The sequence below is a fragment of the Actinia tenebrosa genome, unplaced genomic scaffold (genome assembly GCF_029948245.1).
Source record: "Actinia tenebrosa isolate PJP-AT-01 unplaced genomic scaffold, QUT_ActTen_1.0 PGA_scaffold12__29_contigs__length_12842862, whole genome shotgun sequence".
In the NCBI taxonomy this organism is placed as follows: Eukaryota; Metazoa; Cnidaria; class Anthozoa; order Actiniaria; family Actiniidae; genus Actinia; species Actinia tenebrosa.
In genome coordinates, this window is record NW_028292572.1 from 2,975,620 (window position 1) to 2,992,966 (window position 17,347).

At 39.8% G+C, this 17,347-nt stretch overlaps 2 protein-coding genes across 2 annotated transcripts; both read left to right on the plus strand.

Moving 5' to 3' along the window:
* The first annotated feature begins 10,484 nt into the window (after nucleotides 1-10,484).
* On the plus strand, nucleotides 10,485-15,822 carry LOC148911955 (uncharacterized). The gene is made up of 2 exons (XM_089028382.1): nucleotides 10,485-10,596; nucleotides 10,664-15,822. Exon 2 carries the CDS (start codon nucleotides 10,965-10,967, stop codon nucleotides 15,690-15,692), a length of 4,728 nt encoding a protein of 1,575 aa, XP_088884508.1. The 5' UTR covers nucleotides 10,485-10,596; nucleotides 10,664-10,964; the 3' UTR covers nucleotides 15,693-15,822.
* Nucleotides 15,710-16,804, plus strand: LOC148911956 (uncharacterized). Its single transcript, XM_089028370.1, has one exon. The coding sequence runs from the start codon at nucleotides 15,710-15,712 to the stop codon at nucleotides 16,802-16,804; it is 1,095 nt and encodes a 364-aa protein (XP_088884496.1).
* The last annotated feature ends 543 nt before the right edge of the window (nucleotides 16,805-17,347 follow it).

Consider the following 17,347-nt stretch of genomic DNA (forward strand, 5'->3'; position numbering starts at 1 on the left):
ATTTGTTTATATTTTTCATTTTTTTAAACTATGATTTGATGTGAGGTAAATGCTAAATAAAATAAAAATAAAATAAAAAATAACTTAGTAACACTAATTACCAAATAGTACAAAATAGTGCTAATTAAACAATAGAAAACAATGGAATTTGCATGAAATTGTGCCATTTAGCATTACTAAAAGTTTCACGGTTATATTGTTTGCACTTTATCTGTCATACAAGTATGTGATAAGCAAACAATTTTGCTATTTGGCTCGCAGTGTCAACGCTATCCAATTTCGCAAACGCTGGCTGGACGCATTGGTTTGGTTGGCTAAACACATGACGTGAGTAAACAGTTGATACACCATACGAGACTCGCATGTTGACGCTATCCAGTTAGCTATTGCTAGCTATTCGCATGTGGTTTGCTACGAACGCTGTTAGCGCATAGGCTACAATCTTGGACAAATATTGGGGGGGGGGGGAGGGGAGGCCAGTTCCCCCCACGAAATAATAATAATAACAACGACAACAACAACAACAACAACAACAACAATAATAATAATAATAATAATAGTAACAATGGGAGGGGGGTACGATTCTAAAATTGATATTTTGGTTTCACGATCAAGTATCCGTAAATAAAGTTTAGCAAATCACGATTTTTCATAGGATAAAAAATCGCGTTTCATGATGGGAAATTACATGGTTACCATAGCAGTATATAGCAGAATCATTGGAAAAAATTGCCCATACATTTGGAATTCTTTTCGGTCTTTTTCCTCTCTTTCCAAAGCAAAAAGTTGTTCTTAAAAGTAAGTTTATGTAGCACAAGTAAACTGCGTGACAAAACATCCTAAATGACACGTAAAGCTTCTGTTCTTTCGCTAACTAGTAGTAAGCGTGTTTTCGAGGCTACATTGGGAAAAAATGCCCATACATTTGGAATATTTGCTCTTTTCGGTCTTTTTCCTCTCTTTCCAAAGCAAAAGGTTGTTCTTAAAAGTAAAGTTATATAGCACAAGTAAACTGCGTGACAAAACATCCTAAATGACCCGTAAATCTTCTGTTCTTTCGCTAACTAGTTGTTAGCGTGTTTTCGAGGCTACGAAACCTAAGAAACCATAAGAGGCGAATGTATAGGCCAACAGATAGTATGAGCTTATAAAATCAGCAAAAATACGGTTCTAAATTTTAACAAATCCCTATGAATTATATACCAAAATGTTCAGAAAAGCCCGGGGTTTTCAAATCCACTTCTGTTTTTTTTTTTTTTTTTTTTTGACAGGTTCTGTTTTAAATCAAGGAGAGACGATTTTCTAGCTTGACCCCGGTCACGTCATGCATTTTCTCTTGTAAAATACATCCAATAGCTAGCGTACATTCAAATCAAAAAGTACGGTGGTTTTTTTCAATAGAATTCAATCTAAACCATATAATACAGTCCGTGAATAACTGAATTAACTGAATCCACTTCTGTTTTTTGCCGCTACAGATAGTCATTATTTTGAGAAACGATCCAAAAACCGTGTTTTTGAGACATAATTTGTATGGGCTTACATGAGCTCGAGGGGGCGTGAGCTTGAAATCGTAGCTGACCAAATGTTAACAGATTTTTTCTAATGATACGGCATGGGAGATGTTCAACTTCTATCTTGTGTCTTTGTAAGTAGTTTTATGGACGGTTTATCGTCATGGTTTAGCCATAAAACGCTACTTATAGGTCACGTGACCTGTGACGTCACGCTGCCAGAGGGGTTGGTTACAATAAGCGTTGGCATACAAAGACTTTGGTAGTGCAATAACATCAAAAAAGGTTTATTTCAAAAACTGGCGATAATGTTATCTTAGCAAGTCACGTGATATGTGACGTCATACACCCAAAATCGTTGGGGTGACTGACAGGACACGTGACTACATCCCTGCTAAGTTTCGTAACCACAGGTTGTATTGCCTCGGAGAAAATGGGACAGGGGCCACCAGACGTGGGGCCACCAGACGTTTGGCACGATGGGGTCACCACAGGTGTGTAAGAATACGGCATGGGAAATGTTCAATTTCTATCTCGTGTCTTTGTAAGTAGTGTTATGGACGGTTTATCGTCATGGTTTAGCCATAAAACGTTACTTATAGGTCACGTGACCTGTGACGTCACGCTGCCGGGGGGGTTGGTTACCATCAGCGGTGGCATACAAAGACTTTGGTAGTGCAATAACGTCAAAAAAAGGTTTATTTCAAAAACTGGCGATAATGTTATCTTAGCAAGTCACGTGATATGTGACGTCATACACCCAAAATCGTTGGGGTGACTGACAGGACACGTGACTACATCCCTGCCAAGTTTCGTAACCACAGGTTGTATTGCCGCGGAGAAAATGGGACAGGGGCCACCAGAGGTGTGGGGCCACAGACGTGGGGTCACCATACGTTGGTGGAACGTGCCAAGCTTACTTGTATAGAAAACCGAAAGCTAAACTCGGGCTTACCACAGGTAGCCCGAGTAATAAGCACTAACGCCAAGCTCATCTACTGTGATGAGTTTAACTCCCGTACAAAAAGACAAAATCTAGCGAATCAGGCTGGCCCTGCAGATAAATCATGTGCAGTGTGACCACAGGCAGCCCAATCTCCCGTGTAAAAACACAAAATCTAGCGAAACCTAAATATGTTGACTGTTTGAGCTCAAGGAAACCATTTCAAAGTAGTGCGATGTCAATCAGCTGTCGCTTTCAACAGCTGCTTGTCCAATCAAACAGACAAAAGACATATTCTGTCAACGAAGATTCCTCGTTGTTACCTTTAGTAATCAAGCTTTTAAAATTACGACCCTTTTTGCTGTGTAAAAAGACAAAATCTAGCGAAATCTGTTGACTTTTTGAGCACTCAAGGAAACCATTTCAAAAAAGGGCGATGTCAATTTGCTGTCCCATTCAACAGCTAGTTGTCCAATAAAACAACTTGTCAAATATATTCAACAGCTAGTTTGAGCAAGACTTTTGACTGCATATCACTAAAGTTCTACGGTTTGAGTGACGATGCACTATCTTTAATGCGGAACTATCTTTCCTTTCGTCATCAAAGAGTAAAGCTTTCCGATGTATACTCTACTTGGCAACAGGTGTCAAGAGGCGTATATATATATATATCAGAGGTCGAACGTGGTCGGCCCCGATTTTTCAATAGAATATTCTTCATTAAACTTATTCTTAGTCCCAGCCTCATCTTTAACTAACTGAGGACGATTTTACGAGACAAAATCAAATCTCTGATTATAATCCTCTGATAGGAAGTGTGTAAAAAATATGACGGAGGTAGCCGAGGGGTTGAAATTTGCTTGCTTTCTCTTCACAAAATCAATCCATCTTTGCTTCTGGGCGATTGTCGTTATGAAATGGGATCTTATGCAAGTATGTACCTTTCGTAAAATCTGTGGTGTTTGAGCACCCAGCAACAACACATCTAGACGTCATCACTCAGCGAGCTCTGCTCGGTCTCAGTTTCCCTTTATCCCGTCCAAATTGATGGGGCGTAGCAAAACTGCGTACTTTAGGGCGTTATATCTCCGAGAATATTTAGTCAATGGAAAAATTTTTTTTGTTTATTCATCTCCAACACACAGAAAATCAAAATTGATCATAATCCTATAAAGGTTATATGCACTTTAAATATTATGTACAGCGGTAAATAATATAAAACTGGTGGAGCGACAAGACTTTTTCGTAAGCAATGAAAGACAAGTGGCCCCCTGTGGGTATTTGGTAAAATGCTTCAAACTCATGTTTTTGTGCGACTTCCGGTTAAGAAAATCAGGGAAAATAAGGGAATTTGATTGTACGATCGTGTCACGTGTCTCGTGTCGCTCAACCACGTGCACGGGTCAAAATGCACGCGCTTTTTTAAAAGCGTGAAACAGCATTACTTTAAACATTGTTGCTGTTCGCCGTACATCGGATGTGTTTCTTCTCGCTCCGTTTTTACCTTATCCAAGGCTCGAGAACGAGTTCGAACCTTATATACAAGTAATATCGGCGAATGGGTTAGGTTTGTATTGGCACTTGCCATTTAATTTTTATTTTTATCTAAAAGTTTAGTGCCGTTCTTAGAGATTACTTAATGGAAAGTGCGCGCGTACGGTTTTATTCGCGAGTTGTTAAATATCATAAAAATCTACTGCACAAAGCACTTACCGAGGTGTTTTTTTTGTTTATCATATTCACACCTAGATTTTCAATTAATTTGGTTTCAATTAAAACATATTTCAGTTTACAAAGTTCAGGACAGTGTTTCGATTTACAAAATTCCAAAAAGTATTTCAGTTTACAAAGTTCAACTAAAAAATCATTCAAAGGTTGAGTCATGTCTTTTTTAGTATTTTACTAAAATTCTATTAATTTATCCCAATTGGGCATTTCAGAAATATTGAATAATTGGGCTTTTAAAACCTTTTCAAAACATTTAAGCTTACATCTCGGCTACCTTTTCCTTCGCTTTGCAACTTGTATTTCAACGAGGTTATCTTTCGTTTTGTCGTCTAAGAAAATCATAGTTTCATTCATGTTTTGAACTCAAGCTTTCTTTTTAACTCGCGTAAAACAATAGGTTACACGTTTGAGAAAGCTGACCGAAATTATTTTTTGTAGTAAACTCGTCTTCTCGCGTTTCCTCCTCGTCGTTGTTGTTATTATTTCGTTCTAAGTATTTTAGAAACTTTTCAAATTATTTACACTCGGCTCTCTTTTCCTTTGCTTTGCGAATTACATTTCAATGGTTTTCTCCTTGGTTTTTAATCTAAGATATAGTTTCATTAATGTCTTGAACTTTCTGGTTTACTCGCCAAAATTTCTCCCGGTTAGCAAGGGACCTGTGCTGAGCTAGAAGCTTTTGAGACATTAGTAAGGTAAACATAGAGAATACTTTATGGAAAGTGCATATCACAAAACGAACGAACAAGACTTTCGCGGCCCTCACCGATTTTTTTTTCTTTGAATGCATATCACAAGACTTCGCGGCCCTCACCGATATTTTTTTCTTTGAATGCAAGCGTTTTTTCTTCTTCATCTCAAGGGAACACAGTGAAAAAAAAAAAGAAAATGAAATTCGGTGCAGAAAAAAGGAAATAAAGGGCAAATTTTAAAAGTCCAAGAATGGTTTTAGAATCATGCGCAGAAAAATGCGCAGTGCAAAACAAGGGAGTTACCTTAAGGATTTATATGGGAAAACGCGCTGGATGGTAAGCGCTTAGCAGCCAACACTTTTCCCATAAAAATCGTTTTATAATATTAGATTTTACATTTAATGTAATTTCTTCTATAGTCAACATTTCGAGCTGAAACTTCGTCCTCTCGCTAAACTAGTTGAGGTGCTCTTTTCATTTTTGGGGTTATTTTGATTCATTTGCTTGTTTTAAAGGGGGTTGGGGTCACGTGACCTGTTAGTGCAAGTCTTCTATTTCCCCTCTAGTATAATTAACTCTCTAGTAACATAAGTGAAAAAAATTATCGATGCTGATTGGCTAAAAGCATTGCTGTCTCAAGGGAACACAGTGCAAAGAAAAAAAGAAAAAAGAAAAGAAAAAAAGAAATTCGGTGCAGAAAAAAGGAAATACAGGGAAAATTTTAAAAGTCCAAGAACGGGTTGAGAATCAATTTTTTCTTAATTCTGCTGTTGTTAACATTACTAAGCATCAAAACCTTATATTTTTCGATGGTAAAAGAACAATTATGATAGAGAAACTTACAAAAACGTTGAGACGGATTTCGTTCTGTTTTTGAATAAAGTTTTGGTTGAAGAGGGTTCGCCCAATCTGAAGCCATCATAACGTCATCGATCGCGCGTGCTCATAGTTTATTCTTGAGATATTAGCTTTGCCTTCAGCAAAGTCCTCCAATTTCCTTTTCAAATTTTTCGTGTATTATTATTAGTTTTTTATTGTTAGGATTTTTGCTTTTTCTTGAGCAAAATACTCCTTACTACATTTTTCTTTTCAATTTCTTCATGCATATTATAAAAAGAAATACGTCTCGTGCAATTTCGAACTCTTTGAAAACCCACTTGTTCAAATTTACTCCAAATTGGACTCGAAAATATATATATATACGAAGCGTTGAGTTATGCATGTTTTGTTACTCGTGCACTTGGAGTCACGGAGGGAGGATTTAGGTATGCTCGTCGTATCTCTTATGCGTAAAAGTCAGCGATTTGGTATTTTTTAGGAAATAAAATTGAAATTTAGAATTTCAGCATTTCTTATGATATCTGGTGCATCTGTAAAAGCGGTTTTCATAAACCCATGAAACGAAGTGTACAATTATAGAGTTTAATTGTAGTAAACGCTATATAAAATAAAAGAAATAAGAGAGAAATAATATACTAAAAAAATTAAAGTGTATTTGAAGGTTTCATGAAAACTTATCGACTGAATAAGGATTTATCCGGATTTATCCGGATAGCGCTATCCAGGCTTCGTACAACCGGGTCCAGGTGAATATAGCGCGCATGCGCACGTTCGTTTGTCGATTTGTGCCGCTTATAGAGATGAATAAAATTTGAAAAGGCTCAATGAATATCGGAGAATATTTACCTCGCCGCCCGAGGACTCACGTCTCGGTAAATATTTCCCGACATTCACTCCGCCTTCGGCGAATAATCGTGAAATAGGTGTAAAAAAATCGTCCAACGACGTCCTTTTTGAATAAATAACGGTATCTTTGAAAATTTCCGACAAGCATACCCGATACGTTTTCCCCAAATTTCCCTCCCCCGGACTTGGAGTTTTATTGTGTATATGTTATTGCACTTGAGTATTGTGTATAGTGGAAATTCTAAAGAGAAAATTTGCCGCTTGTGTTTTGATGGACATAAAATGGTAGAGTTTTTCTGCATAAGACCAACTTTTGACCACAGACATGCAAATATGCACTTTCTTGGATATGCTGACTATGGGTTTTCACGTGCAGTTTATACATTATTTTATTGCTTTACCTCCTCAAATTTTGTTCGCCCTAAAGCAAAAGGTCGTATGATTCTTTTCCCGTTGAAAGTAAGTGTCATTTGTTTAACAGACGAGTATATAACACTTTGATCAACGTAATGACGAGAGGCTCGTCATGATGATCGCAATATTTATGCTGCATGTAACTACTATAACAAAGAAAACCTACTATTTGCTCAACATATCGGCAACACTGAAACGTTTATGTTGAATAACTACTCTGTACAAAATCATGGTTCCGGCTCCCCTTAGTAACCGTTGCTGTGACTCACAAGCTCAACAAATTAGCTAGAATATCTCAGAATTTAGGACTAGTATCGCGTAAAATAACCCACATGGATAAATACTGATGCCGGGATTAACATATAATATTAATAGGTAGCTATATAATAGTAGAATTAAATCCCTGAACACATTAAAAGAGCAGAAACAGTAGAAACTTTTAAAGCTAAACTTAATTAAGGCATTTTTATTTCAAAAATATTATTATTAGTTATCATATATATATATATATATATATATATATATGCATTGTTAGGCGCATTGAGGTTAGAAATGCGCCCTATAAGTACTTATTATTATTATTATTATTATTATTATTATTATTATTATCAGAGACTCTAAGAATCCAAAGGAGAAGTAGAATTAAGTTGCAAAGATTCGAAAAACAGTGATAGAGCTATTAATGTACAATGAAAACCAATTTGCGCAAAATGTTTATGCCATAATTTCATGATAATCGGGGAAAAAATATCCAGTTTCAATTCCAGCAGTCCAGCAGTTCTTCAACATGGAATTCGGATTTTCGCCTACGTTATTTTGCCAGCATGCCTTCACGAACGCAGCTTATGATCAAATTACTTTTTGCTTTTAGCTCGTCTAGTCTAGAAAAGTGAGAAGGTTAGCACGTGCTACCTACAGTCTGGTGGCCCGCAACTTCTGGCCCCTTGACCACAACTCCGGAACGAAGCATGCTATGGTAACGAAACTTGGTAGCACTGGTGAGACTTGTGCTGTCAGTCATCAGACCACGTGACACGTCTAACGTCATATATCGCGTGACTTAGGAATTACGAATGAATTACGAACAATTGCATGTCATCATGAAATAAAACTTATATTAACCGGACACGATTCCACATATGTCTGGGGGCCCCATCCTACCTATATCTGGTTGACCCGCATCTTTTAGCCCCATTCACACGCATCTGGTGGCCCTTTCTTGATCTGACAACTTGACATGGTGGCATGACGTCGTCACATACCACGTGTCGTTAGGAGAACAATACTACTGTCAGAGTCATTACGAAAGTAAATTAGTTTATTTATCGTATTTAGAAAGATTGATGATCTTATTAAAATGAGCTTATAGAAGGGCTTTTTTCATTGCTTACATATTTAGACTGAGATTAAATATCAAGAATAATTATTAATACCGTTATAGATTTAATAAAATTCAATTAAATAGAATATTTATTGATTTCAGTAAACGCGTAATGAAATTTAAGTGTATATCAAGGAATTTTTTTAAATTGTGACTTATATGTGAATAGTGTAGTAGTATGGTTGCAGACTGTATTTTTGTATGTGAAATTTTCTTTTAGGAGATCTAAACATTTGAAATATGCAAAACGATGACGTAAATTCAAGACTAATTTATTATACAAAAATGCTGTGGTGGAAAGCACTGCTGTTTTTTCATTTACAAATCATCCTTATAACTAAAATATATGGTTTTCTACACTTTTGGGTTATTTCACTTCAGAACACTTGTCGTAAATCATACTGCAAAATGTAACACATTCTGGAATTTACGTCTTCTCATTTGCATATTGATATTCAAAATATATCTATATCTTTGAAAGGAGAAGACCACATACAAAAATACTGCAACCATACTACTACACTGTACACATATAAGTGATTTTAAAAATAATTTTTTTTCCCCTTGATATACATTTTAAGTGTTTATAAAACGTCCTATTATCGCACCACTAATGTAAAACTGTAGGTTTACGAAGGACAGAAAGGTTATGCTTAAATGGTCATGATCAAAGCCTGATTGATCCCAATTAGCATCGTAAAAACTGTTAGAGATGCTTTTTTCTGTATCAGATGTAAACACATCCTCGTATACAAAGAGAATGATGTGATGTCTAATCATGATAATCAAGATTTAGTTATTGAACTCACAGGTAGCCCAAGCTTGGTTTCTGTGGTGTCATGTTATAAGGAAATGAAGAATATTTAGATAAAAGGAGTCTTAAAGAGGAAATGGGTGTGGTCTATTGATTTAAAAAAATTGGGAAAACTTCAAATTCAAACACAGTGTTTAAAAGGTCTTCAATCTGAATATCACACCAAAGGGGTTTAAGAAGTAAGACCCTTTATGAGTAAATTTTTTTCATTGATCGAACCTCAAGTAAGTTTCAAACACAGAAAGCGCGCATATCTTGTGTACCAGTCTTGCCCTGGATGGCTGTGGAATTTGATTCAAAAATGCTTGTCAAAGGGGTAGTCAGATTCATTGCTGGAATCATCAATTGATCAAAACTCCGTGTGGTCATACCAAGTCCCTACAAGCGATTTGGACATTTGTTTACGTTGTTTTTGTCATCTATTCAAAGTCAAGTCGTTCTCGGTCTTTTGATTTCAGATTGACAATTTCAATTGTGGCTTGAACAGGGTGCGCAGTGGCAAGTACAAAGGAACCTGGTTAATTTGTGGGGGTCAGGATTCGCTTAACGCCAAGTCTGATTTAGCTCCAAGCCGGTAAGTTCCAAACACAGAAAGCACGCATATCGTGCGTTCAAGTCTTGCCCTGGATGGCTGTTAAATTTGATTCAAAAATACTTGTCAAAGAAGTAGTTAGATTCATTGCTCGAATCATCATGAAGAATATTTAGATAAAAGGGGTCTTAAAGAGGAAATGGGAGTGGTCTATTGATTTAAAAAAATTGGGAAAACTTCAAATTCAAACACAGTGTTTAAAAGGTCTTCAATCTGAATATCACACCAGAGGGGTCTTAAGAAGTAAGACCCTTTTTGAGTAAATTTTCTTCAAATGTAGGGGTATTCATCAAAAATTTCAATAAAATCATTGAAACGTGAAATAAAGCCTAAAGGATTTTTTTGCCACCAGTAAAATCCTTAAAACGGGCTAAATTCAAAAAATAACCACACAGAGCGAAAGAAGTGCTACTTCTCAATGATCGGGTAACATTTCGAGGCTTTATTTCACGTTTCAAGGATTTTATTGAAAATTTGATGAATCCCCATACATTTCCTTATAACATGACACCACAGAAACCAAGCTTGGGCTACCTGTGTTGAACTGTGTCATAAAGCATTTAGGATTTGTTCAGACAAAGGGTGTGTATAACTTTTCAATTCCGATTTAACTTTAAGATAAACTAATACCCCATTCACAACTTAACGTGTTTAGTTAAACTATGTTTTCATTAGGAAAAAAATTGAGAAACTAGAAATTAAACCTACACAATATTGTAGACGACAACTATTTGATTTCCTAATTAGCGTAGGTTATTAATATTCATAAGTTGAAATTATGGGATGTAAGCCGGGACAGGCAGCAAGACGATCGTAATACGTACACCATATGGTATGTCAAGATTATATTTGATTTTCCGTAAGATATAGGCTTTTAATTTGTAACTTTTTATTTCTAGTGAACCTCGTAATTATAAATCTGTCTATTGTGAATGAAATAACTGAAGAACATCAAGATTATCGAGAATTAAAACGCTGATATAATCGACGAGCGTTTTGCGTTGTGTACCCATTACTGAATTAGATGTCCCCACTGAACGAAAGAAGATGTCCGCTACATTATTGTTCACATATGTCATTCACCGACTGATGGACATTTATTAAGCTTGATTCTGCAGTTATCCAGCGTTTATTTCATCTCCGAAGAGTGTTTACAAGAATCGTACGGCTTGTGAATTCCTCGAATTTCCATGTGCAGCGATGGATGATGACACAGGAAGCCCGCCGGCAAGACGCAAGAAGCCCGCTGATCGTGAAAGTTGTGACGGAGTGAGAGAAGAGAGAGCTGAAGCTCTAAGACGCTCAAGATCGGGATATATTGGCCAATTGACAAAGAATTATCGAAATATAAAAGAAGTGATGAAATCAGAGAATTTCAATGATATTGATACCGTTCTGAGGATAAGGCAGAAAATATTGAACACATTTGATAACTTCGAACGGTGTTGTCAACAGCACTTAGAATGCTTGAAGGAACAGTTGGATATTGAAGAAGCTGAAGGCATTTACAGTAGAGAGCTAGAAGCTAAAAAAGACATTGAGGGAGAAATTGATGCGTGGACCCACCGGAACAAAAGACCGTTCATTGACTTTGATCTGCCTCTTGTCGAACCCTGCGATTCTAGTAGCCAAGCAGGCTCTAACGAAAGTTCCCAATCAAGTACAGCAACGAAGTTAAAGTTGAAAGCGAGGGCAGATCAAGCTGTTGCCGAGCTTAAGATTAGACAGTTGAAGGAAGAGCAAGAATTGCAAGAAAGAATTGAAGAGATGACGATGAAATTGCGGTTAGAGGAGGCAATTCAAGTCAATAAAATAAAACGTCGACACACATTACTAAAAGCTCAACACGAAATGGAACAAAGAAACACTGAACTAAAAATCTATGAAAGGGCCGAACGAGTTGAGCTATACAATTTTTACGACGACGACGACGACGTGTTACCTGGTTCAAACCCCTTTGGCTCCACACCAAGAAGTGCCCCAAAGGAATCGACTAGAGTTGCAGACTTTAGACAGCGCCTCCCTGTGAACCCGTTTGCAACTCCGATAACACCGATCTCCACTAACCCATTCGCAGCCCCGATGGCCCAGACGCCTGGCAGTTCGTTAGCAACACCGACAAGGGGAAGCTCAAGTAACCCGTTTACGACGACAGAATGGCCTGATGTAGTACACAGGAAGCCCAAACCGAAGTTTGTTCATGCTGCACATGCACCGACACCACAGGCATGGCTGGACCTGAACACACCCGAGTTCTACGTCGCTGATTATGATAACCGTCTAAGCGACACTGCCAATAACGATGAACCACCTAAGCCAGCAGTCCATGAGAAGGTCCTCAGTCAACTGATAAAGCAGCAAGAAAGGATCACCAGCGCCATGACCAACGCTTTAATGCTTCCTAAACCAGAGCTATTAACCTTTGATGGAAACCCATTACACTACTGGAGGTTTATTCGCAACTACGAACAGAACATTGAAGCAAAGACTGAGGATAACGGAGAACGATTGAATTATTTACTGCAATATTGTACGGGCAAGGCGAAAGAAGTGATCAAGAACTGTGTAGTATTGGACTCTACCGACGGCTACCTCACAGCACGAACGTTATTGCTTGAAAGATTCGGCGAACCTTATGTCATAGCCACGGCCTACATTGATCTTGTAACTGAGGGACCCCCGCTGAGGGCGTCTGATAGACAAGGCCTGCAAGTTTTCGCCGATAAGTTAAAGGACTGTGAATTAACTCTACGTGCCGTTGGATATTATGACGACTTGAACAATGCTGACAACTTGAAGAAAATAGCAGAACGTTTCCCTGTCCACCTAAAGGCTAGGTGGCTCGAGAAGGCTAGAGTGATACGAAGCGGAGGAGGAAAACCCAGCATAGACCATATGTCCGAATTTTTGTCTGAGAGAGCAAAGGCCGCAAATGATCCTGTTTTCGGACAGATTATGGACTCAAAGGACACGTCCAGGGACAGAATGCGACCCCGAAGTAAACCGTTTCAGAACACGCCAAGGCCGCCAAGAGCTACCACCCTAGCGACACACCAAGCAGAAACGCCGAAAGTGACGGCAACAACAAAGGATTCACAATTAGCTTCGAGGGCCGCATATACTTTAAACGACCAGGTAAAGTGTGGTCTTTGTGCCCAAGCACATCTTCTCACAAGCTGCGATGAATTTAAGAAGAAGACGCAAGGTGAAAGAATGAAGTTTGTTCGAGACAAAGGGTTATGTGACAACTGCCTTAAGCGAGGACATAGAGCAAAGAATTGCTATCAGAAAAAACAGTGTGAAGTGGATTCCTGTGAGGGAAAACACCACACGTTGCTGCATCCACCGAACAGCTCTAACCTTAATCAACAGCCGAGCCAGGATTCAAGTAACAATACGAACAGTGCTAAAAATTATAATGTCGTCAAGGCTGATAGCGTAAACAGCGTCGATGTTCTTGCCAAGGAGAAAAGAGTATGTCTTCCAATCGTGCCCGTAAAGGTTCGTGGAAAGAAAGGTCAGAGATCTGTTGTCACCTACGCTCTTTTGGACCAAGGATCCGACACGACATTGTGCGAGAAACGCCTAATAGAACAGCTGGGAATCGAAGGCGCCGAACGAACATTCTCGTTGACAACTATCGAAAAGGCAAACGTTCAGCGAAAGGGATTAACCGCGAGTTTGGAAGTTACAGCTCTTGACTCAGACAATGTCGTCGAGATACCGACCGTATGGACAGTCAAAAAATTGCACATCACTACAGAAGGTGCACCCAGAGATGAAGACATTCGTAGGTGGCCACATCTAGCAGAAATACAAATACCTGAAATAGACACTGATGAAGTTACTTTACTCATCGGCAATGATACGCCTGAAGCCTTTTGGGCGTTAGAAGAGAAACGAGGACAACGGAAGGAACCGTATGCGGTCAAGACACTCCTTGGATGGACCATCGTAGGACCGATGACTGAGTCTAGGCATCAACAAAGCTTGAACGCACACTACATATCTTCCCATGGTGATGAGCTTAAGGCTCAAGTTGAAAGATTCTGGAGGACCGATTTCGGAGATGCAGTACTAAGTTCCGAAGAATGCATGTCAGCAGAAGATAAAAGAGCGTTGTCTATCATGCAGGAAAGCACGGTTTTATCTGAGGGTCACTACCAAATGGCCCTGCCGTGGAGAAACAGCAGTTATTGTACATTGAACAATCGACCGATGGCTGAGTTTAGACTTGCAACATTAAAACAAAGATTCCTGAACGATCCTGGACTTTATGAGAAATACAAAGAAGTTATAGATGACCATCTGACTAAGGGCTATGCCCGTCGCCTTCCCAACGAGAATTTTGACCAGAAGAGAGTGTGGTACCTACCCCACCATGCTGTGATTACCCCCAAGAAGCTACGCGTGGTATTCGACTGCGCCGCCAAATGGAAAGGCATGTCATTAAATGACCAACTATTGCAAGGACCTGATCAAACGAACAATCTCGTAGGCGTCCTTACTAGATTTCGCGAAGAGCCCATAGCACTAGCAGCAGATATCGAAGCTATGTTTTTGCAAGTCAAGGTTGAGCCCAAGGACTGTGACATGCTTAGATTCCTTTGGTGGCCTGATGGAGATCTTAGTCAACAGCCAGCAAATTTTCAAATGCTAGTCCACATTTTCGGTGCAACGTCTTCGCCAAGTTGTGCGAATTTTGCACTCAGAAAAACAGCTGACGACAATCAAACCGAATTTAATGATGAGATTGTGAACATCGTGCATAGGAACTTCTATGTGGATGATATGCTGAAGTCGACAAGTACTGTTGAAGGCGCTATACGAACTGCATCTGAAGTGACTGAACTGCTACGACGAGGAGGATTTCGTCTCACAAAGTGGATGAGCAATAGTAAAGAAGTCCTCAAGTCGATACCTGAATCTGAAAGAGCTAAGGCTGTAAAGGAACTAGACTTTGAACGATTTCCGACGGAAAGAGCCTTAGGAGTTGAATGGAATGTCGAGAAAGATTGCATCGGATTTAAGACACAGGTAAAGGAAAGGTCTCTTACAAGACGTGGGATGTTATCCATAACGAGTCCTGGCTATGATCCATTGGGTATCGCTGCTCCATTCGTCCTGTTAGCCAAGCTAATCTTGCAAGAACTTTGTAGACAGCAACTAAAATGGGATGACCCAATCCCTGAACATAACCTCGTTGAGTGGAAGAGATGGCTAGAAGACCTACCAAGACTGTCAAATATGAAGCTACCGAGATGCTTGAAGTCACCTGACCTTGGAGACATCGTCACCTATGAATTGCACCATTTCGCAGATGCTTCCCAGTCAGCTTATGGCACCGTATCGTACCTGCGGATGGTTGACATTAATGGGGAAGTACATTGTTCGTTCCTGAACGGGAAGTCAAGGCTCGCTCCTGTAAAACCAGTGACCATTCCTCGCTTAGAACTATCGGCGGCCGTTGTAGCAGTCAAAATTGATAAGATGTTAACAGCCGAGCTAGATCTGCCGCTGACTGAGTCGACGTTCTGGACTGACTCTACAACAGTGCTTCAATACATCAACAACTTCTCAAGACGATTCAACATCTTCGTGGCACATCGGATTGCTATCATTCACGAATTTTCTACCCCCAAGCAGTGGAGATATGTGAATACCAAAGACAATCCTGCGGATGATGCGTCCAGAGGTTTGACCGCGGAGAAAATTACAGGAGACGAAGGAAGGCGATGGTTGTGCGGCCCTGAGTTTTTATGGAAAGGCCAAGATTCGTGGCCAGCACCAGTTCTCAAGATATCTGAGGTACCAAGTGACGACCCAGAAGTGAAGAGAGAGAGAGACAGGTCTATATGGCACAGCAAAGGGACTCAAAGAACTTCCTGCAACGAATGTACGAGCATTACTCTGATTGGTATCGCTTAAAGGTGGCCATTGCCTGGATGCTGAGATTCAGAAACTACTTCGTAAACAAGTTAAGAAGTTCAAAGCATGATATTGAAGTTAAGCCTGCTACAAGAGGAAGAATAACTGTGAAAGAGATTCGAGAAGCAGAAGTTGCGATTATCAAGGATGTACAAGGCCAAGGCTTCACAAGGGAAGTGAATATCTTGAGCAAACAGATTGAGAAGTCGAAAGTCAAAGTTTCCACAAGAGAGAAACCCCTACCAAAGGCAAGTTGCATTTTCAAGCTAGCCCCCGTGCTTAAAGGAGGAGTTTTATTAGTTGGAGGCCGCTTAGAGAACGCCCCAATTTCTGATGCAGCCAAACATCCACCAATTCTACCGAAGAACCACCCTGTCTGCGAGCTTGTTATTAGACATTATCACCAACTGTACGGCCACGCTGGAAGAGAACACCTACTGGCCCTTGTAAGACAGCGATATTGGATAGTAAGCGCAAGATCCCTAATTAGACGTGTGCTGACGACATGCTTTGACTGCCGAAGACGTAAGGCCCCGCCTATATCCCAACAGATGGCAAACTTGCCAGTTGACAGGCTCACCCCTGACGAACCACCATTTTCATTTGTTGGAACAGACTTCTTTGGTCCATTCTTAGTGAAAAGAGGTCGGAGCACAGAGAAACGGTACGGATGCATTTTCACTTGTTTAACATCACGAGCCGTACATCTAGAGGTTGCTCATAGCTTGGAAGCAGATTCCTTCATCAATGCGTTGCAGCGGTTCATGAATCGCAGAGGAAGACCCATCGAAATCAGAAGCGACAATGGTACTAACTATAAGGGTGGTGAGAGAGAGCTACGCAAATCTTTACAAGAATGGAATGTTCAGAAGATCGAGAGTTTCCTAAAACAGAGAGAAATCGTCTGGAAGTTTAATCCCCCAGGAGCCAGCAGCATGGGTGGAATATGGGAGAGAATCATAAGATCTGTAAGGTCCATTTTAAGGGCCCTGTTGAGGGAGCAAGTTACTACAGACGAAGTCCTGTTGACTTTAATGACGCAAGTGGAGGCCATTCTTAACAGTAGGCCGTTGACAACTTGCAGTGATGATCCAAGGACGACTCCCCTTTAACGCCTAACCATATCCTGTTACTGCGTCCAGGAGCGAGTATGCCTCTAGGTGTATTCACGGCTTCTGATAACTATGGCAGACGTCGATGGAGACAGTGTCAATATCTAGCCAATCTGTTCTGGCGCCGTTGGCTCAAAGAGTACCTACCAACTTTACAATTGAGGCAGAAATGGATCTCCCCACAAAGGAACCTAGCGAAAGGTGATGTTGTTTTGGTGGTGGACGAGACCGTTAAACGGGGCCAGTGGCCTCTGGCATGTGTACTAGAAGTTTACAAGGCAAGGGAGGGACTTGTACGCTCCGCAAGAGTCAAGACGTCTAAGACAGAGTTGGTCCGTCCCATTCACAAATTGTGCTTGCTGGAAGGAGTTGATTAAAGCCTCAAGAATCAAGGAAGCACTGTTAGCGAATTACACAAGAACATTGTTGAGTTAATTGATAATTGTGCTATGAAACCAAATTAATTTGTTATTGTCGTCAGGACAATGATTTAAGAAATGATCCATAAGAAATGCCTCATTTGGGGCCAGTAATGTAGACGAC